Source organism: Amphiura filiformis, chromosome 10 (genome assembly GCF_039555335.1).
Source record: "Amphiura filiformis chromosome 10, Afil_fr2py, whole genome shotgun sequence".
Taxonomy (NCBI): domain Eukaryota; kingdom Metazoa; phylum Echinodermata; class Ophiuroidea; order Amphilepidida; family Amphiuridae; genus Amphiura; species Amphiura filiformis.
The window spans coordinates 22842184-22866258 of NC_092637.1; the positions used below are offsets into that span (position 1 = coordinate 22842184).

General features: G+C 35.2%; 1 protein-coding gene and 1 long non-coding RNA gene across 2 annotated transcripts; both read right to left on the bottom strand.

The window, feature by feature from the left end:
- Nucleotides 1–525: 525 nt before the first annotated feature.
- LOC140162656 (uncharacterized) lies at nucleotides 526–4397 on the bottom strand. Its single transcript, XR_011860314.1, has 2 exons — nucleotides 4184–4397; nucleotides 526–1069 (listed from the first exon to the last, which is right to left on the bottom strand). It is a non-coding gene; the product is annotated as an uncharacterized lncRNA (long non-coding RNA).
- A 5571-nt stretch (nucleotides 4398–9968) lies between these two features.
- Nucleotides 9969–23575, bottom strand: LOC140162657 (uncharacterized). The gene is made up of 2 exons (XM_072185935.1): nucleotides 23066–23575; nucleotides 9969–12448 (listed from the first exon to the last, which is right to left on the bottom strand). The coding sequence occupies exons 1-2, from the start codon at nucleotides 23419–23421 to the stop codon at nucleotides 12166–12168; spliced, it is 639 nt and encodes a 212-aa protein (XP_072042036.1). The 5' UTR covers nucleotides 23422–23575; the 3' UTR covers nucleotides 9969–12165.
- Between the last annotated feature and the right edge of the window lie 500 nt (nucleotides 23576–24075).

The window sequence follows — 24075 nt, forward strand, 5'->3', positions numbered from 1 at the left end:
CGTACAGAGACACGCCTGGGTCCTCATGGGACACCTTTTCCATAACCATTAAGGTATAGGACTTTTTAGTTTTTGCTAAAAATAGTGTTCGTAGGCTATGGGCAATTAGTGTCTGAAATGGCCCAAAAAGGGTTTTTTTTTTTTTTTTTTTTTTTTTTTTTTTTGAAGTTTTTTATTCCCTGTTCTTGGAACTGGTGGAGGAGAAAAAACATACAAAATGGGCCACCAGTTCCCAACGATCATGAATTAAAATATAATATTATAGTCAAAATTTTTAAGAACAGGTACAAAGGACAATCACAAAAGAGACAAAGACGATGGACAAAGAGAACGTTCACTCTTACAAACAAAACACAAGCACCAGTCTTGTGTCAAACAAGTGCACACATTACTTGGTTACACCCATCTTGATCCTGCCATAATCAGTTTGAAAATAATTGAAGAAAAGGACAACAATTTAAGATGCTTCAAGATCAATGGTCCATTTTTTGAAATGGAGCCGCAGTTTACCTTTACTTTCAGCAATTTTATACTCAATTTTCTGCTTCAATTTGACCATATTCAGAAAGGCATTGAAACTAAGGTTAGTCTGTTTAAATCTGCACTTATGAATGTAAAATTTAAGGCACAGAAAAAGGAAATTAATACAAAGGTCATGTTCTGAGGTATCCCTGATACCAAACATTTTATCAAATTTGGAAAATGTAAAAGAATCCCCAGTGACACTGTTGATATAAAAACATAGTTCATCCCACATGGGAGACACATTCTTGCATTCACAAAATAAATGCAAAATTGTTTCGGGCAATTCATTACAAAAGTAACAATTGGGTGAATCCACCCTACCAATTCTGTGAAGAAAATTATTTGTACAAATTGCCCTATGAAAAACTTTAAAATAAAAAAGAGCGTAACTGGGTTTCAATAGTACATTTAAAATTGCTACTATGCACACAGTTCCATTCAATTTCATCAAACACATCGAGACAATCAACCCATTTGTTTTCAGCTTCAACAGTGGCTTGGTTCCTAAGAGTTGAGTAGGCATGTTTTGAAACCTTCTCTGCATCTAAAAGCGAAGCAGAAATAGTATCAAAATGTTTTCTTGAATGTTCTTAGGGTTCTGGAACCAATCCAAATAAATCCCATTCATTAAATAATTGTATTTTCTCCTGTCTTTAATGGAAATATCAAATTCTAAAACCAAATCTTCAAAGGTTTTAACTAAATTGTGACCCATATAAAGATCTGAAATGCAATGGATCCCTTTTTCATCCCAAGAAGGGTAAAAGAAAAACTTTTTTGTTTTTAACCGAACATCTTTGTTCCACCAAATTGGGTCCTGGAGATGGAAATCAGACCAGTTTAATTTTTCCTTCATCTTGCATTTGTATAAATACCATAATTTGATAGTCTCAATTAGCTGACAATTTGACAGGGTATTTAAAACACAATCTGGAGCATCTGTCTTCAACAAGACAGTATAATCTGGATAAAAAGAAGATAAAACAGAAAGTTCAAGGGATTTCCAAAAACTAGAATAATTAGGATCAAGCAGCTGCTTAACCCACACAAATTTTTGAGCCTGTGAGAACACAAGAAGGTCAATCATCCGAAGACCACCATTATCATAATCATTACACATGACATCTCTCTTAACTCTGTCATTCCCTCCATTCCAAATGAATTTATAAAACATACTATTCAGTTTCTTGAAAAAACTTTTTGGAATGTTTATACAAAGAACAGAAAAGAGATACAAGAGCTTGGGTAACAACAGGGATTTTACAACTGTAACTTTGCCCAAGAGAGATAAATATCTACTCCTCCAGCAATTGAGTGTTTGCTCAATTTGATGAAGTTTAGGGGTAAAGTTGAGCTCAAAAAGAGCATGTGTATTAAGAGAAAAATTAACACCTAAGGTTTTAAAGGTGTTTGTCTTCCACTTCAGCCCAATATCTTCAAAGGGATGGAAATCAGAACCTTTTAAGCTGCCAATATGAATGGCCTCAGATTTTGACATATTGATTTTGCAACCTGAAAAGGAAGCAAATTTATCAAGGATGTTGAAGAGAATTTGGAAAGATTCCAAATCCCTTGTAAGAAACAAGTGGTATCATCAGCCAGCAAATTAATCTTCTTTTCTATGTTACCCACTTTAAGACCTTTTATTTTTTCATTACTGCGAACTGCGATAGCCAAAATTTCAATGGCAAAAAGGAACAAAAAAGGTGAAATAGGACAGCCTTGAAAAATTCCACGAGACATGTCAATAGGATTGCTGAGAAAACCATTATTGATAACATAACTTTTCCGGCAATTGTAAAAAGTTTTGACCCACTGAATAAAATTATCCCCAAGATTAAACCGACTTAAAACCTGAAATAAGAAACTGTGTTCAACGCTGTCGAAAGCCTTTTCTATATCTAACAAGACAATAGACCCTGGGATATTATTCATATCGGAATATTCAATCAAATCAATAATGTTACGAATGTTACAACCAATATTCCTACCCTTCATGAAACCAGTTTGATCATCATGAATAAGATCCTGAAGAACAAGTTTGAGACGATTAGCCATGGTCTTTGCAATAAGCTTATAATCAGTCGTCAATAAGGAAATAGGACGGTAATTTTTAACAAAAATAGGATCACGGTCCTTTTAGGAAGCAAAGTAACAACACCATTTCTTTGGGAAAGAGACAAAAGGCCTTGTTCAAAGGAAAAATTAAAAGATGCAATTAACATATCAGCAATATCATTAAAAAAGACGATGTAAAACTCCACTGGGAGGCCATCTAAACCTGGTGCTTTGTTATGGCACAAAGATTTCAAATTCAAAAGCAGTTCAGCTTTTGTAACAGGTCTATTCAAATTCTCTTTACTTTCTTCAGACAGCTGAGGAATTTCAAGCTGATCAAGAAAAGTACTTGCAGCTTGGTCTGATGCTGTAGTAGAGCGAGAAGTATAAAGATCATCATAAAAACCATGAAGGTCTTTCAAAATGTTAACAGGATCAGTTTGAATGGTACCGTTTTCCTTCATAAGATTCCGGATGACCTTTTTCTCTGAGGAGCGCTTCTCAAGATTGCAGAAATATCTGGTACTCTTTTCACCATGCTCAACCCACTTTAATCTAGATCTGACAACTAGCCCAGCAGTCTCTTGATCAATAATATTATTTAAATCACTTTCCAGAGAACTAAGTCGTTCAACCAAGACATCAAGACTAACATCATTATTGATATTAGAAAATTCAGAAATGTCCTTTCTCACTTTGTCAATTTCTTTTAGAAGATTAGACTTTACTTGATTTCGTTCCTTTTTCTTTCTGCTGGTATATTCAATACAATGGCCTGTAATGACACATTTCAAACTGTCCCAAATGATGTTTGGGTTTGCAGGAGATTGACTATGGATATTTTTAAACTCAGTAATTTTTGATTTAATAAAATCAACAAAATCTGAGTCATGTCTCAAATAATAGCAGTTACATTTCCAATAGCCCTTTCCTCTTGCATGGACATCAGTTGAAATTTTAGCTGTAACAATCGAGTGATCAGAGCTAACACCAGAAATGATATTAGATGATTTAACATTGTTTGCCAGGTTACTGGAAGCAAGAATGTAATCAAGTCTGGAAAGCACAACAGGGTGTTTCTGGTGCCTGGTATAACTCCTGGTGTTGAGGTGTTCAGACCTCCAAATATCGACTAGATTAAATTCATCCATTAAAGCTTCAAGAGCATTTCTTGAATTAATATTAGAATGATTTGTGAGAGAACCTTGATAATCCAGGGACCTAAAGCAATGTTTAAATCACCGGCAACAAGAAAACTAGAAGAATCCATATTATCAAGTAATGAAAAAGATCAGGAAAAAATCAGGGTCATCCTTATTGGGAGCATAAACATTTACTAAAATTAAATGTAAACCATTTAACAAAACATCAAGAATTAAGTATCTACCATCAGGATCTTTAATAACCGCATTTGTAGTCACAGAAACAGAAGACTTGATTAAAATCCCAACACCTCTACTGTTAGAAGCAAAGCTGCACAGCCATGAGTGACCGCCCCACTGGGTAGACCACCAGTTTTCATCATTCACGGAAGAGTGGGTCTCCTGTAGAAAAATAATATCATCATTACGTTTATGAAAATAACTGAAAATTTTCTTACGTTTAAAATTATCTTGAAGCCCTCTGCAATTAAAAGTACTAAACTTTAAAGCCATATCTGGGGAATACAAAAAAGAAACAAGTTACAAAAGATCATTAAAGATTTAAATATCATGGCAAGATCAAGATAATAAAAACAAGACATGAAATATGAGCACAACATGAAACATGAAAACAAAACACTAAAACAGACCACCACACACACAAACAAAAACAAACACAAATATAAAATTGTCACAGAAAACCACATCATGGGGTGGAACCTCAAGTTTTATCACAGTTCCAACCGACAGGTATCACTGATCAAAAGGAGTGGCATGTGGCTACTCCACATTAAAAATGCAAAGTTTGAGGCATAAAGTTCAAAGTCAATTAAAAGTCTATTGATATAATGCCTCCATAATTCCCTCGGAAAGGAATAGGATCGATTCTTTTGAGAACAAACAGCAAACATGCAGAAGATAGAAACATTGCAGCACGTGAAGAGATAATAAAAAGCTCAATTGGCTTGAATACATCAATGTTTGTGCCACCTAAATTCCCGCAAAAGGGAACAAACATGAGAAAGGGGGTTTTGTTGTTGTGGTTGTTGATTTTTTTTTTCAATATTGCCGTGCATTTCTAATCCTCTCCCACCTTATAGATTTTACATATATAATTATGGCGCATGAAATAAAAATTGATATTTTTTCACAAATACAATAATTAAACCCATAATGTACGATCTTGTAATATGAAATTGGTTAATTTTTTTCAAACCTGATTTTTGTTGTTGCATATTTCTAATGTTTCATGTCCCAACTTGCAAAATGGAATCGGCCAAATTTGTTGTCTTTGTAGGTCAACAGAGTAAAGTTCGACATAGGCCCTATTATCATAATTTAAAAATTATGATAATGTCCTCAATAGAACTGCATGTTAAATGGTCAAAATAACCAGTGGGGTTTCTTTCACTTTACCTTGTTATTTCAACTTAAAATGGACAGCAACCCTTCCCGGCAATTATATTACTAATATTATTTCAACATTTTGAATAAAAAAATAACAAAATTAAAATGTGGCGGAAATCGTACATTAAGGCTTTAAATGTCCATCTAAAGGTGGTGGGGACCAGGCTCAAACAGCTGGCATAGAAATAACTTGAAATAGGGGCTTCAATTGATTTAGTTGACTTGAATATCATATTAACACCATTGAGACAGTAACTTCATTATTGTGGAAAATAACATGATGGGAAAATAAACGTCATACATTTCGGAGCTAAAAAGTCATGACACAATATATTAACAGCAGTAAAAATGGCCTATCAATATATTTATCAGTATTATTATCAATTCTAACCAATATCAGCACTCCAGCAGTTAGATAGCCACTTCCTCAATACCAATATCAGCAGTAGATAGGTACCTCATCAATACCAATATCAGCAGTTAGTATAGATAGGTACTTCATCAATACCAATATCAGCCGTAGATAGGTACCTCATCAATACCAATATCAGCAGTTAGTAGATAGGTAGGCCTACTTCATCAATACCAATATCAGCCGTAGTTAGCTACTTCATCAATAGGCCTACAAAATATATTTATCAGTATATTTTGCGAAATGGTCAGAATTCAAAAGTTTACCCCGGTACCTTTGAACATTTTTCGTCATAGCGCCCTCGTGAAAGGTCTGACGCACAACAAACTAGGCCTAAACATTTTTGGAATCCTCGTGACCATACGAGTAGGCCTAATTTGATATATTATTTGACATAATTGGCAGTGGCGTAGATTTCTTTTTGACATTGGGGGGGGGGATGGTGTTGAAAAAAAGTCTTGAAGAATAGTGAATCCAGGACCTTTTGGCGACAGAATAAGTTGATGTTACAAATGCGCGCGAAGCGTGCGTAAAATGTTGCTATTTTGAAGCTAAACTGATGAAATATGGTGGAAATATGATTCGGAATCAATCAAAGATCCCAAAATGACTTTCATACCCTATATGAATTGGTCGCGGGACCTACAGGCTGGTCCTTTACTATAATTGGTGAAGTAGCTATCTACTGCTGATATTGGTATTGATGAAGTAGGGATCTACTACTGTTATTGGTATTGATGAAGTAGCTAGCTACTGCTGATATTGGTATTGACGAAGTAGCTATAATATATAGGCCTAATATAGTCTGATAAATATATTGGTAGGTCTATTGATGAAGTACCAGTACTTCATCAATACAAATATAGTAGATGAAGTAACTTCACGGCAGTTTCCTACTTTTTACTTTTGTATCTATTGATGAAGTAGCTAACTATAGTGCTGATATTGGTACCGTATTGATGAAGTAGCTAACTAACTGCTGATATTGGTATTGGTGAAGTAGCTTTCTACTGCTGATATTGGTATTGATGATATACTGCTGATATTGGTATTGATGAAGTAACTATAATGGCCCTACAAATAAATATATTTGTAGGCCTATTGATGAAGTAGCTAACTACGGCTGATATTTGTATTGATGAAGTACTATTTACTGCTGATATTGGTATTGATGAAATAGCTATATCTACTGCTGTTATTGGTATTGATGAAGTAACTATAATACTGATAAATATATTGGTAGGCCTATTGATGAAGTAGCTAACTACTGCTGATATTGGCATTGATGAAGTACCCATCTACTGATGATATTAGTGTTGTGGCTATCTAACCGCTGGCGTGCTGATATTGGTTGGTATTGAGTAACTATAAAACTGATAAATATATTGGTAGGCCTATTGGTGAAGTTGCTACCTACACTGCTGCAGGTATTGGTATTGATTTATAATATTGATGAAGTAAATAAATCATACTGATGATAATTGGTATTGATGATATGAAGTAACTATATATGTATACAGCTGATATCAGTATTGGTGAAGTATGTAGGCCTACTGCTGGTATTGGTATTGATGAAGTATATGTATCTAACTGCTGATGTGATATTGGCATTGATAATGTAATACTGCTGAAGTCAGTATTGATGTTCTAGTGATGAAGGAACTATACTGCTGATATTTGTATTGATGAAGTAACTATCTACTGCTGATATTTGTATTGATGAAGTAACTATCTACTGCTGATATTTGTATTGATGAAGTAACTATCTACTGCTGATATTTGTATTGATGAAGTAACTATCTACTGCTGATATTTGTATTGATGAAGTAACTATCTACTGCTGATATTTGTATTGATGAAGTAACTATCTACTGCTGATATTTGTATTGATGAAGTAACTATCTACTGCTGATATTTGTATTGATGAAGTAACTATCTACTGCTGATATTTGTATTGATGAAGTAAATATCTACTGCTGATATTTGTATTGATGAAGTAACTATCTACTGCTGATATTTGTATTGTTGAAGTAACTATCTACTGCTGATATTTGTATTGATGAAGTAACTATCTACTGCTGATATTTGTATTGATGAGTTAACTATCTACTGCTGATATTTGTATTGCTGAAGTAACTATCTACTGCTGATATTTGTATTGATGAAGTAACTATCTACTGCTGATATTTGTATTGATGAAGTAACTATCTACTGCTGATATTTGTATTGATGAAGTAACTATCTACTGCTGATATTTGTATTGATGAAGTAACTATCTACTGCTGATATTTGTATTGATGAAGTAACTATCTACTGCTGATTTTTGTATTGATGAAGTAACTATCTACTGCTGATATTTGTATTGATGAAATAACTATCTACTGCTGATATATGTATTGATGAAGTAACTATACCTACTGCTGATATTTGCATTGATGAAGTAACTATCTACTGCTGATATTGGTATTGATCAAGTAACTATCTATTGCTGATATTTGTATTGATTAAGTAACTATATCTACTGCTGATGAGTAACTTTCTACTGTTGATATTTGTATATTGATGAAGTAACTATCTACTGCTGATATTTGTATTGATGAAGTAACTATCTACTACTGATATTGGTAGCCTATTGATGAAGTAACTATCTACTACTGATATCGGTATTGATAACGTAACTATTTACTGTTGAAATTGCATGGTATTGATGAAGTAGTTATCTACTACTGAAATCGGTATTGATGAAGTAACTATCTACTTCTGATATTGGTTGATAAAGTAACTATCTATACTACACTACAGACAATGACTGATATCTGTATAACTGATAAAATCTGGTTTTGATATTGATCACCCTGTTGATAAAATAGCCTCGAAATAACGGGTAGGCCTATGCAATGGCTGATAGAACCTAAAAGGTTATTTAAAAAAAAGCTTAAAATATATTAGGGTTCTGCAAAAACAAGACATAACCATTTTCAACATGAAAATGGTGCATGTCAAGGCCAGAAAGACTAGGTTCTTGCAATTTCCTAGATCCATTTGTCTTGATCTGTATTAAATGTGAAACCTTGAACCCTTTCTGTATAGTTTGGGTATACAACTACCCCCGCTTTCACTATGATGTTAAAATCAACTGATGAAGTAGTTATCTACTACTGAAATCGGTATTGATGAAGTAACTATCTATACTTCTGATATTGGTTGATAAAGTAACTATCTATACTACACTACAGACAATGACTGATATCTGTATAATTATAACTGATAAAATCTGGTTTTGATAATTGATCACCCTGTTGATAAAATAGCCTCGTAATAACGGGTAGGCCTATGCATTTTCAACATGAAAATGGTGCATGTCAAGGCCAGAAAGACTAGGTTCTTGCAATTTCCTAGATCCCTTTGTCTTGATCGGTATTAAATGTGAAACCTTGAACCCTTTCTGTATAGTTTGGGTATACAACTACCCCCGCTTTCACTATGATGTTAAAATCAACTCTTATTAGAAGTCACAAGTAAGAAACTAGTTTTTCACGCTCACTATTTTATTCGCTTTTACGATAAATCTGAAGCTGTACATACTGTTGTGTTATCGCTATAATGAAAGACAGAGATAAAAAGACTAGTTCGCGTCTGAAATTCTGACAACTAGACAGAAAATGCCGGACTGCACAGGTCGGCAACCAATCACGGCGCGCCTTTGCCCTTACGTCAGACGCGAATATTCTTTTATCTCTGTCTTTCATTATATTTGGGTTACAGGTCAATAGTATGAAGGGTCATTAGTCCGAAAACACAACAAAAGTGATAGGCTTAAACCATATAAAAGCCTTACCCTAATGCTAACCCTAACCCAAACCTTACCATGAATCTTATCATAATTAACACCATAACAACATAGCCTAACCCTATCTTTACACTCTAAGAAATAAAGGATCTACCTTTTTGTCCTCTTAGGAGAACCCTCCCTCTTGAAAAAGGTTCTTTAATGTTGGAGAACCCTTAAACGGCTCTCTATCACATTTTTGGGGCCATTTTCGATGGTTTTGAAACCATAGTGAACCTCTAAGGGATCTCCTGAGAGCACAACTTTAGAACCTTTTAAAAACCTTTATTTCTTAGAGTGTAGTACTACTGGTAACCTTAACACTAACCCTAACCCAAACCCTTATGCCATGAACACCAACTTGATCCATTTTCAGACCAATGACCCTTTGGACTAATGGACTGTTCACACTATTTGATTATAAATTTTCTTACATCCGGGTCTTACATACACTGCAGGCACACCCACCACACGAGATTATACTCAAACACTATCACACATTACTCACTTCACAGATATAAATATGTGAATGTGAAAACAAAACTACATTCATGGCATAACATACGCCTATTACACTTTGTTTCATCTCTAGTGACGTCAATGCTTTTACGCGATTGTGCCACGAGCGTGCCAACAAACCACTCTTATATAGATTAAAGGGGGTCTCCGGCAATATATTTAAATCTCCCGCTCTCCTCCAGCGTGCCTCTGTGGCTCAATTGGCTGGGAACGTCGTGTTCTAGCCTGATTTATAGCTTGTATAACTTATTACAAAGGTTATTGCCGGTTCGACTCCGCCAGATACACTGGTTTTGTTTTAGCCCGTTGTACATTGTACGGTACCCTGGCCTGGCTACTCCAATCTGCTGATCATACAGTACCCCATGTACGTTCAGAATCATATCATCATATTCCCTTTTGAAGACTCCAGAAGACAGAATAACCGACCCATTACATCGAGTCTTTATCATGCGATACGACCTATTGGGTGTATGTAACACATGCTTAATGTAGCCTATTGCATTTTAACATAGTTTTCCACGTGGTACCATAATATCTGAGAGTTACAAGGTTCTAACCTTTCGAGATAGTGGCCTTTTGTAGAAAAGAAAGAAAACTTTGAAGGAATTATTGATTTTTAAAGGTCTTAACAATTATTTACCTTGATATGTATTATGGTTTTATAGCTTACCATTTGGAAAATCTTGAAATGCCATGTCATTAACTCCTAAATCACCGATTTGTGTAATTCAGCCCATTATAGTACCACCGAAACAAGTTTTTATAGTTCAAAAACCTATTGTGGAAGAATAAAATAGATGCTTCGGTCAATTTGACATGAGTTGAAAGCTCAAGGGTTCATTGACTGAAACGGAGACTTTTTATTTCAATTCATGAATATTATTAATAGATATTCTTTTACACTACACTGCACTGCTTTGTTCCAACTCAATATTATTTTTAATAGATTTTATCAATTAACCTGTTGGTAAATACAACCACACTGGTCACACCAATGCGCTCATCGTTAGCCGACACCGTTACTGCGCAGATCAGGCACAGCCGGTGGATTCCGTGACGATGTGCGCAGTGGCGTGACATTGGCGCGCGCGTGTGTGTGTGTGTGTGGGGGGTGCGCATGGGGGGCGGCTAAGCTTAATTTTCGTCCCCATCTGTCTCTGTCAGGTTTTTTCCCTCTTTTTAGTGACACTTTACTCTTTTGCCGTCCCATTTTCACCCCCTGGCAAATTTCTGTGCGGGTAAATCCCCCCGGCTACGCCTCTAGCTGGTCCAATCGTAATAGGTTAATGAATTTACCAAAAATGTAAATATCGTATGTCGATAATTGACCTATGGGCTGGTATTTACTGAAGCTGAACCAGGGAACTCGGCCAGGGAACTTTGAATTACGTCATGTTTTAAGAAGAATATAGGCCTATGTATTCTAGGTAGGCCTATAGACAATGGGACCACTAGCGGCCATTTTGGTTCAGTGTGTTATTTACGTGTCGTAATACTTAAATTACTTTGGTACAAAAATACATTAGGACTGATATCAAAACTCGACCGCTGGTGGACCAGCGGTTGAACCGCGTTCCATTGTTTTGAACAATAGTAACCCGGACGGAACTGCCCGGAACCGGCACTTTTGATATCATTCCTTAGATAACATTTTTACAGTTTTAGTTTATAAGTTAAGCATATAATATTCTGTAGTAGTCGATTTAGGTATAGGCCTATGCTTTATAGAATTAGACCGTCTGACCAGCTAGTATACTCCTCCGCTGTCAGTGTGATCATCCACTCACTCCATATTGTGAGAGAACCCCAACTGGCCGGACCCCGTAGACAGAGGAGACTAAAGCTCATAACCCGCGACTCATGCATAGTTGACGAACACGTTGACAGTTAGATCGACCCGACATTGCCTTTCTGCCTTGTGAACTCTCACCCTCCTGGCGATGTAGACCCTAGATACTCATACTTGAGATACCTACAGGTAAGATGGATTGCAGAGTGCAGACGCGACGTGCATACTCTGTTTTAACCCCATGAGAACTACCTACCGATTGGCCAAAATGAATTATTGTGTCCAATTTTGAACCAATCAAGGAATGTATTAATAAGATCAGCATTTCCAGTTATCAACCAATCAAAAAAGCTGTTAGATGACTTGCAGTGTCCAGGGGTTAAGAAGTTCATGAAGTACGCTTTCTCGTCTCGTCTTTTTACAGAATATGCAGCAATCTTTATAAAAATATTCGCGTTTGAAGTCTGGGACTAACGCTAGTCTATCTCATTATTGTTATACTTGGAGAAGTAGGCGAAGCAGGTGACCTTGGCGCCACCAATAACTTCTTCAAGAACAACTGAGTGTCCCATTTCATCCATTCTACCTTTGGCATGTCCTCTGTGTGCAGCAAGTACGGCATATAGCTATTGGTAAGGGGGATGAATTTGAAGACAGGATTTTTGGCGGGAACCGATTCGGCTTGCTGTACGAAGATATGGCTAAAACATTGAGCACATACTACAGCTATTTTGTGTCCGGTGTTGTTGTTGTGTGATGGGAATCTGTAGTAAAATAACAACAGAGAAATATAGTATGAGTTGAAGAAAATAAGGGTTAAGATTGTAAGTCCCAGAATGGAACCTTGGGAGACACCTTTGGAAAATAACCCACTTAACTGTAATCGTAATAATACTGTGTCGTATTTTAGGAGTAGTTAAATCGTTATAAAGGAATATACTTCGGAAGAATTGGTACTTGGAATGGGTATCACTTGCCAAAGGTAATAACATGACCGACGTGTCATAGAATAATGAAGTGAATTGACCGTGTTTAGGGGCCACACGTATGTGTCTGCTAAGGCAAAGGCCATGCTGAAGTTCTGTAGCAGCTCCACCAATATCTCGGCTTTTGAAAATAAAAGAACCCTGAATATTTCATGATTATAAACTACGTAGTCCTATTCTATACATTGCATTATAATTTGGTTGTAACACCCATCCAGCAAGTTAAGAGTGTTGGATGTCTTTAAATTATTGTAAACCTCAAGCTTAGAGGCATAACTGTTAGGCTAACTGATTTAATTGCGTAACTGATTTAAATGTCTAACATACTCCGTATCTTCGACGATATAACATATGCTTCGACGAATCACACAATGTTTTAAATCAACTTCGTAAAACGTCAAGATATAGGCTACACGCATGTGCAGTTAAGGCAACTTGAAGTTGATAGGGCATCATAATTCAGTGCGAGAGGACCCGAGTTCGAGCCCCGGTGTAGTTGTTTTAACATTAAAATGTTCTCGAGAAAATAATTGCGCTAACTTTAAATTCCCCTGGACAAGGACTAGTATCTGCGCCTATATTGAGCTGCGTCTCTGAATGCTCTTTAATCATGTGTACAAGAGGTTTCCTACATAATAAATGTACGTCATTAGATTGTTTTTTATTTGGAACTATCCTAGTTCAACCTATCAATAATCAATATTAAAATGTTAAGTTTTGAAAGTCAAAGAAGAAGGAGCTCTGAATAAATACTAGAGTCAAGTAAGAGGAACTTTAAGGTTAGCAATTATTTTTGCGGTTTGGTAGTTCATACCAGTATGATCTTGCGAATGATAGTGAGCTTTGGCAACATATGCATTGAATATTTCATAGTGAGTGTGTAGAAGAATTCAAATATCATAGATATTCTTTTGCTGCTCCTGTGGTTCTTGAGTTATGTTGTAAAGAGGGCTGAAACAACAACACTTTTGTAAAACGTACATAACTCATTAACAACAATAAATCAAACAAGTTTTCATAGTATATGATTTGTAGAATGAACTTTTGCAAAACATCAAAGTGTTATTTTTCAATAATATATTGATTTAGATATTGAAAATCGATATTTGGGTGCTTCGACCAACAATACCTCGTCTACCCTTAACATCGAAGATTTCTTTAAGTCTCTATTTGAGCTAGTTCCCCAGACAATTCATCATCCCAACATAATATCCCGGTTATAATTCCATCAGGTAAATAGAGCGTGTGAACGGTTTTACCTTTACATATGATTATAAGCAAGACAGAACGAGATTTATTAAGTACAATTTATTGCACGGTATTCCATTTTCATTTACAGTTGCAAAGTAAAACTTGTCACCGGGACAATAGATTGTTTTCAATGGCATGATATTGTGCGGTGACCGTAAGTGAACTACTTTTTACATTGACTTGAAATCTGTATAGGTTGTGATTTTAAAGGCGAGCAAGGCTTGCGAAACAATCCTAAATGAATTGTAATGTGTATTGAAACTGTATAGAAAGCATTCCTGCATGCTTACCATTAGACAGGCAAATGCTACAATTATAATTTTATTTCAGTCACAATAAGAATTTTTTTAATGAATAAAAGATAACCTCTTAATACAAGTATTTTCTCAAGCACAGATCATTGTCTTTTTTTAATTGTTTGTTATTTTATTGATATTTTGATAATTAGTAAATACACGCGGTCCTGAACTTCCTGTGCCTTTTTTTAAATTGTTGTTGTTTGTTTGCTTTTTGTAGGGACTTTTATTGGCCTTATTCTAGCTCTCTCCTCTCGTTATCGTAGCTGTGTTTATCTATAAAAATGATTTTGATGTCATTTGAATTTGATAAAGTAAATGTAAATAAATACGAATTGTTTTTCGAAGAGACTCGTATTTAATCTGTAAACGGTGTTCATAGAGTTTAAAAACTTTTCCAAACACTACATTACACGTTTTAAACACATTTAGATTATAAACATATTATTCAGGAATTTGATGGCTTGTGTTTATGATATCTATACATTTGTAAACATAGTTTGGTAGACTTCAATAGGTTACTCTCTAAAAACATATGTTAATAAATGAGTTCATTTGTGTACGCGTTGTTGCAATTATGATTATACCTATTACACGTTTATAGAGGCCCTTTGAGCACTATTGTTAACACTTTAACATGTATCATTTCCTAAAACTTTAATAATTAGTGTTCATTTCAAATGAAATTGAACTTTGTTACACTCTGCAAATGATTTAACTCGACTTGAGTTAAAATGTCACAACTCAACAAATTGAGTACAAAATTGAGTAAATAATACCCAACATTGAGCTCCTATTGATCATAGTACTCAACATTGAGAAAAATTGTTGACTTGTGACCTGTTTACTCAAGTTGAGTAAAATATTTCTAAGAGTGTATTTATAAATGGGGAGTTTACTTCATCCAAAACGAGATTTCCTAAAAAACTCAACTGGCAACAGCGTTCCTGACCAACCAGCATCATCTATGGTAAACAAGAAGGTCGTCATATCGTCAACAGAGTTGAAAAAAGAAGTTTGCAAGACTTCGAAACGTCCAAAGTCAAGTGAATACTGTTTTATTGGAATATAATTTTCAATAACAGTCCTAATGAACATGTTCAATAACCACCAATGCCATTCTGTATACTGCTTGCAAACTGTTAATGAAGAACCCTGAGGCAACTGATTTAACGATAAAAAGTCAAATCTGAACCCATTCATAAGTCATTGTAATTTGAAAATAATAACGTGTCCAAAACATGTGGTCTTTTTGTGACCAGTGACTTTGTTATTGTTACTTGAGCCTTTCCTTATTATATTGTACGTTATTCTCTTCATTCACTCGCTTTAAATAAAATGAGAAACGGCAATGATGGATTATGTTGATGAATGAACCAAATTTGAGCTAAACTTTTTGACTTATTTCAATTATTTGGAAATGAAAGAACATAATTATAGAACTTGTCCAAAGCCCGGGGGGGTCACTCGCTTACCAAAGTGGTATGCATGCTCGTCCCAGCACCTCAAAAATGGACCCTAAATGGCGTAATCAGTGTAGAGAAATTTCACCCCTTATTGGCGTAAGGCTCTGAAAATCTTACCCCTAAAATATGGCATAATTTCAGTGTAAGAAACTAAAATGGACCCTAAATGGCGTAAACTATAAAACAAACCCACTAAAATTGAAAAAAGATACCCTAAACGTCGAAACTTTACCTGAAAAGCACCCTTTTTTCTAAAAACGGCGACGCCGCCACAAGGCCAAAAATCGACCCTTTTTCGACGTTTTTGGGGACGAGCATGCGTACCACTTTGATATGTGAGTGACCCCCCCGGGGTCCAAAGGTATTTTGAAGGCCACGTATATAGTCCCGGCGTATAGTAGCTTATAGTCTAGAAGTGTTCACAAATAGATATGATTAATTGGTATAAAGTTTGGAATTAAATCTAATATTTAAACTTACTTTTTGTAATTTTGCTACCAGACTTAAGGTTACCATGGTTACTGACCCGCATGTGATAGGTATCGTCTTGATAGCCGGGTCTCACTATGAGATAAGTTAAAGAGGGGTCCCCCTCTCTTGTTGAGTGAGTGGTAGTTCATTAAAGAACGTCCTTAAAGCGGAATATTGGAATGTCATCTTTCCCTGGGTAAGATCCAGACCATGGGCAGACAGTAACATGAGTAGGTTTATTTTACCTTAGTCTTACAAATATGGGCTAACTTTCTCCTAGGCCATCCAATATGCTATGAATTAGTAGGACTACAATATTATTGGTATCTACTGATCCGTTTATACTCTTATTTCCACATCTGTTATTTTTATATGTGCCAGAATAACACCTTCCTCGTTCTTAGGAATACCGGGCCAGCAAGACGATACTACCGATTCTACCGGGCGGGCTACCGGGGCCAACGTGACCAGTCCAGCAGGTCAGCCACATGAAGTCTGAGGGTTCCAGACACAACGTAACAAAGTTGCAAACAGTAAGTCCCAGCATTAGATTTATTTACAACTGCTGGATGACTAAGAACATTCATTCAAAATGGTATAATCTTCCCCAACAATCAATCATTCATGTTTTCAAATATATAGAGCAGAGATCATGCAAATAATCTGTTTCTGATCCACAGCAATGAATAGCATCAATATTTTATATACTTCATAATGTATTAAACGACCTTCATTATCTTACTCCCGATTCCAGAAAAAAACGGCGCTAATATTTTTGAATTAAACCATATTATCCTGTTTTGGATAAAACATGACTAAATCCTAATCCTCTAACTGCTAACTGACAATGAAAGTCAAACTTAAATGTTAATTCGTCAGTTTATGAGCATAGGGCCCAAAAATTAGTTTTTTTTTGGCTGTATAACAATCAAGCCCAAAGACTTTAACAATAAGATTAGTTTCATTAAAGTTATATGTATTAAGTAAATATGGTGCCCAGACCTTGCAACCAAAAGAATTAGCAATCGGTTGAATAAGAGCACGAAACAATGTAGAACTACATTTCGAATCACTAAAGGATTATACTATTAATAGGCCTATAGGTCTATATTAAAATTAGGCAGTCAAAACACTTAATAGGGCATCAGATTTCAGTGCGAGAAAAAAAAAAAAAAAAAAAAAAGATTTCAGTGCGAGAGGTCCCGAGTTCAAGCCCAAGTGTGGTTAGAAAATATTCTTGTGAAAATAATTGCGCTTACTTGAAATTCCTCTGGAGAAAAACTAGCTACCCGTACGCCACTTGGGGAGCTGACCCTGGTTGCGATGGTTATGTGGGTAGACAAGGAAACTGCGCCTATATTGAGTTGCGTCTCTGAATGTTGTTTAATGGTTTATAAGGTGTGTCTTGGGCCACAATGGTCAGCGAAAATATGTAAATTGTGCAGAGGCTTCTCCAAATTTATCTAATTTTAATTTGACATTTTTATGTGCATTTTATTAGACTTATCATTTTAACTCATTTCATTATTAAGTCATTGCATTTCATTGTTAACCATTACAACTTTAATACACAAGTAGCCATTTTGCTAGGAAACTTCACGGATTATTTTGGATTTGAGTGTTAGAATGAGCGTATTCCTCAAGGTATTTTCTTAAGCACAAAAGTCAGCGATATATTCGTCCCAAATCGTACGACTTTAAATATTTTCTCGCTTCAATACCCGATTTCCATGGGCAAACATTTCCTCTATTTCTTAGCCATGTTCAATACCTTGGTTCAATAACATCGCACTGTTGTGGGGTCATATCATACAATTCTTATTTTAATCCTTTTGGGTATTACTTTAAGGAATTTAAAACCCTAGAATGTTGACACGTATAGTAAACTAACAAAATATCGCCGCAAAAGTACGTGACTTAAAGATGAATTCATACTTTAAGTCGCCAGCGACGACTGATTAATGTCAAACCAATGAATTAAATTAAAGCAACAAGCATGACAAGTAAAGACTCGCGTAAAAACTCATTGATATCATAACACCTCAATGCGTTTATTTCCGTGTTTCACACGTAAAGAGGAGGCGTTGCTCACGATTAACACTACAACGTGTTTACAGGGGTGTTTTGATTAACACTCTAATATAAAGTAATTGAATTACATTGCTGAATCATGTTGGAGTGTTAATAATTGTTATCAAAATAAGCAACACCTCTTTTACTTTTACACGTAAATGACGTAAAGCAAGGAAATAAACGCGTTGAAGTGTTTATTAAGTACTTAGTGTCTTTTTACAGCTTTATGGTCAAATCATAATGCAATAACATCGTCGAAAGTCTCAGATTGGCAATGCATTTGGAATGAAAATTTCAAGTCAAAAGAAAAAAATACAAAACATTCCACCAATTTGCATTTCCCCAACTGTTTTTAAAACTAATCTTTCTCTGCACACGATGCATGACATATAGCCATAGTGGTTCCTCATTTTTCTTTTCTTTTTTGGCCAAATTTTTCATTTCAAAAATACCTGATGACAATTTTAAGGACTTATCTTCACTTTTAGATAAGTTATACTTAACATTTTCTTACACATTCGCTGGGATCATTGAATATGCGTTTAAGTTAAACCATATAACTATTTTAGAACACTGGGTTACTGGGTCTGTTGGGAAAACACTTTATACAAGATTACTTTAAATTCACCTTTATTTTCAGACATTTACACAATGTTGGTTCAGATTTAGTTTGTTTCAATTTGTGGCCAGATAGATGGTAGATAAAATGAAGTAAAGTTATAACTTCAACACCAAACTATTTTTCGCTCACCTGGAACGTTTTCACTAGTCCGACTAGCGTCTTCAGCAGATGGTGATGTAGTGATGATATCTTGTCTACAATCGGGATATCTCACACATGATGATATCGTCACCATCTGCTGAAGACGCTAGTCGAGCTAGTGAGAACTTTCCAGGTGAGCGAAAAATAGTGTAGTGTTGAAGTTATAACTTTAATTCATTTCATGTAAAATGTCATTTTGTCTTTAATACGCGGCTTTCGGCTTAACCACTAACTATACATGTATGTTAGCACCTATATATTACACTAACAAAGGTTCCAAAATCGGCATTTGGATGATTTTTACGATTCTCCGAAATCACTGAATAGGCCTTTAAGGTATAGCCTGGAAATGCATATAGTAGAAAGTATGAATTGAGTATTCATTCGCTCGCATTGTGTCTGCAATACTTTGACTGACGATTTAGACTTAGGCTTTCATTCGGTACGGAAGGAGAGAGAATGCACGATTGTGTAAATTCTATGGCAAATAATGAAAACTTGGATATGAATTGGGGGTAAACAGGGGCAAGTAGAGTAAGTTAAGTCCCTGACCCCGTTTTGAAGAAAAGAATTTATGTAATTTGCTTCGAATGCAAAATCTATAGGTACAATTCTGGTTTACCCTGCGCCTGTGTTTTAGGTACAATTCTGGTTTATCCTGCGCACCTAGTAGGGTAAGGGCAAGGGTTAGGGTTAGGATTAGGATTATGGTTAGGGTTATACTTGTATGTATGAGAATAGATTTTAAAGGTATATCAAATTTCGCAAATTTACGAAATGATATAGTCCCTATTATAATGCTAATTACGATGATGACAGTTACTATTTATGAATTGAGCAGTAGGACTAATCACTTGTAGCAATTAATGATATGCAAAATTTAGCAATTTGAATATTTTGTAATATTGTAAATCAATTCCGATTGTGTAATATTCAGGGTAAGGTGGCATTTGTTTTTCAAACTGGCCGCCCAAAAGAATAAGGTCATTAGGAAACTCTCCGTTTTATGAACATGATATAGTGAATTGTGTACGCGTGAGGTAAAGAGAAAGTTATTTCAAATTGTTCTGATTGTACTTATTATTTAGTAATTGTGTTCATTAATTATTATTATTATTATTATTAGTGTTTATTATTATTATTATTATTATTATTATTATTATTATTATTATTATTATTATTATTATTATTATTATTATTATTATTATTGTTAGCGTTATTATTATTATCCTCATCATCATCATCATCATAACTTTGATCATTCCTATAATTATGGTTGATGAGTAATGGTCACATTGCAATATCATCTGGGTTATTCAACTTTGGCATGTTTGGCTATTTTGAATCGTGCACATCATCTTTTATTATCTGTCATTTGTCTGTGGTGATGGCAATCCCCTACTTATGTGCAAGACTGAGATCTATTGTTTTGTTTTCCTTGAAGACCTTTTTTAAGGGGGTACTATATAATACACCCCTGTGGTAAATTTGTGACTATTTTTGCATTTTCTCAAAAAAATAATAACACACCGGTAACAAAATTTATGTATGTTATTGGGGCAAGGAATCCAATTATTTCAGTGACTCAAGACAAGCGGTCCAGTATATATGATAGGAAATGAGGTACAACCTAGCGGTACCTCTTTTCTTATCATAAATAACGAACCGCTTGTCTTGGGTCACTGAAATTCCAGTTACCACTGTGTTATTAGTTTTTCAGAAAAATGCAAAAATAGACACAAATTTATCGAGGGGTGTAGTACCCCCTTAATGAACATAATCGAAGAAATTTAAAGGTGCACAGATATCCGAATATCAGCAAATGAGTTAATTCCGGCCATGTATGACATTCCGTATGGAGGAACAAAATGCTTTAGATTTAGTTTTTTAAATCCATGCTTTTAATAATCGGGTTTAATGTTACCGTGCTTATTCCACTTTTACAGTGTAGACTATACAAAGTACAAGAGATTAGGCATTTGATGTAATGGCTTATGAATATGTAACGTTTCACTCAGTATTAATGGCACTGCTTGCATTTGATACCATGTATACTAAAGTTGCCTTTAAAAACAGCAAAAAACAAAACAAAAAAACCCCGAAAAAACCCGAAAAAAAACCAACAAAAAAACCAAAACCAAAAACACCACTTAGCCTTGTAATAAGTAAACTTCTGGTGACTTTATAAAATGTCATTATTACATCATGTACATAGGGATGTATTAAACTCACTATAATGACGAACTTATATTGTAAGTTTCAGTCAGATATCTAAACTGACCTTATTTGCACTGTATTGCACAAATATATCTCTGTTTGATTAAGGTTATTATGATTATGTCAAGTGTTCTAATCGTGACTGATGTTTCATATATGATTGGTGATAACAATATGGCAATTGTGTCATAAATAAATAGACGCAAAGTAACTATACATATAATACAGGCATCATACTGCAGTTACTGTCCGTTTTCCTATATACACAATACACAGTGCTCTTTCCCATTGACGCGTGACCTTTACAAATAGCCCTACGTTAACAGTATGGGGATATGACTAGTTAACGTCGCTGTGTGAAAAATAACCGGCCAATATTAAAAGTACTCTTCTAAAGTTCTAGAAAATATAGTTTTTAACATGTCCTAAATTTTAGCTAATTTAGATGTTTGGAAATATTCGTACTTTGGTGTTTTAGTTAATGTTATAGGTAATAGTACATTGCCTAGTTAACGTCGCTGTGGGAAAAATAACCGGCCAATATTAAAAGTACTCTTCTAAAATTCTAGACAATATAGTTTTGTAACATGTCCTAAATTTTTAGCTAATTTAGGTGTTTGGAGAGGGTCGTACTTTTGTGTTTTAGGAAGGACATGTAAACGACAGATAACACCAAAAATATGAAGAAATTATTTCCAAACCGTGTTAAGTCAAAAATCATTATGTTGCTCATTTTCAAGAATGCTGGTTTACAAAAAGCACGCCATTGTCTGATTTCGTGAACAAAGCCACACATAACATTGTTTCCTTTCGTTTCCTTTATAATCGGTTACCCAACTGAAGCTATAAATACCAGCTTTATTGCGATATCGCACATGAAAACAGTCACTTGTGCACAACCAGAGAAGATCCGATTTAATCAGTTGAGCTGTTTCAATGAGTGTTATCTTGGTTTAATAGCTTTTAATGGGGTTAAGTCCTGCAAAGGTCGAGATGAATTCTACTGTAGACATGACTGCATCATGTACAATTTAATATTTTGTTGGATTAAGGGTAGACACGGTATTGTTGGAAAGCAGCCAAAAAAAAAACCAACCGATTTTCATTATCTAAATCAATATATTATCGAAATATAACACTTTGGTGTTTTGCAAAAGTCATTCTACAAAGCATATACTTGAAAACATACTTGATTTGTTGTTGTTAATGACGTTATTTTACAAAAGTGTTGTTGTTTCAGCCTTCTTATCTTCACAACATAACTCAAGAACCACAGGACCAGTACAAAAGTATATCTGTTATATTTGAATTCTTCTGCACCCCCGGGTTCTATATACACTCGCTATGAAATGATTAATGCAATTTTTGCCAAAGCTCACTACCATTCGCAAGATGCTGTGAACTATATACCTAATTACAACAGTTTAAAATAATTGCTAACCTTAAATCAACAAGCTTTTGTACTTATTATAATTAAGGCGGGTCGGAGAGGACAATGACCTATGGGGTGTTTGTACTAAGATATAATTAAACCAAATAAAGCTGACACACATAATGCTTGATATAAGGGGTGTCTTTTCAACCCCATGTGCATGATTTTTCTCGGGGATGGGGAAAATGCTCAATACTTTTGTTTTGATACATTATTGGCCTCAACTCAATTCCATAAGACCTATGGAAATATGAATGTGATTATTGGCTTCCTTGACTCAATGCCTAAAAGATCTTTATAATAATATTGTGCGTCACGCATATTATCTGAAAGCTAGATCTAATTTTGGCGTCACTATTAAATACCTTCATCTTCAAAACAGGCCTGCTGCAAAACATGGTGCAACAGTAGCCGCCTATAGCTTACCTGTGAAGTAAAGCCAGAAGTATGACTTTGAAGAAGGCTCCTGTGAAGCTTTCCCCTCCCAGCGTCCCAGTCTGCACCTGCGCATAACCATTGACAACGATCATCTGCAACCTCTGGAAATCATCTGCTGTTAATTGTGAAAGCAGTAGACTCATGATATCATCAAAAATGGAATCTCCGTTGATGCGAAATGGACGGAATTCCACCTGTGGGAAAGCGTTGGCGACTTGCAGGTTTTCAAATACCCTCTGCCGTCCATCGTTGCTGTGTTCGTTTGGAGAGTGCACGGATATGTAAAGCACGAGTGGTCTGGTATTACCACCATTCATAGAGCCATTGACGGTCATAAAAGCCATTTTTGGTATAAAATTCAGTTAGAAATATATTGTAACTTCTCCCTGTGTTGCTTCAAATCCAATCTATGTATTTAACATTGGTACCACGCAGCAAACTTTAACCTGTGTTATGCTATGACGTGCTCGTAAGGAATGCATACACGGATTAATTGTCGCCCGAAGGTCGTGTGGCGAAAAATGAAATAAAACTTCCAAATCAGTGATCAGGAAAATCAGACAAAAACTTTGTTCAAACTCACACAAGCATGGCATAATCAAAGACCGTGTAGAAATATTTAGTGGTATAATTATATTCACAATAATAAATAGTATATTCACAAAAATGATGTATATTTAACAAAGGTATACATGGAACAATACAATGAAAAGTTGGAAGTGACGTTTCGAGATAGACAAACTTTTAACCCTTAATTTGCGAGCGCAGAAATTGACGGAACACACAAATGGTGTGAACTTGCCAAAAGTGAAAAGTTCTGCTCGATAGGCATATGTGATTTTTAAAGTATTAAAGGAAATACATTCAAAATCATATAAGTTAGTATTTTTAAACAAATTATATAACGTACAATAGGATTGATATTAGAAATTTCGAGCTACTTTTCGAGACTCGAGTTCACAGAGCGGCTATGGCAAATGAAACAGTTGATTGCTTCT

Bases quoted from the DNA above. Each gene is read 5' to 3' on its own strand.
- LOC140162657 (XM_072185935.1), bottom strand. From the start codon at position 23,421: ATGGCTTTTATGACCGTCAATGGCTCTATGAATGGTGGTAATACCAGA. The intron at 12,449-23,065 runs GTAAGCTATAGG...ATTTTACTACAG, and splicing joins CTTCTGGCTTTACTTCACAG to ATTCCCATCACACAACAACA.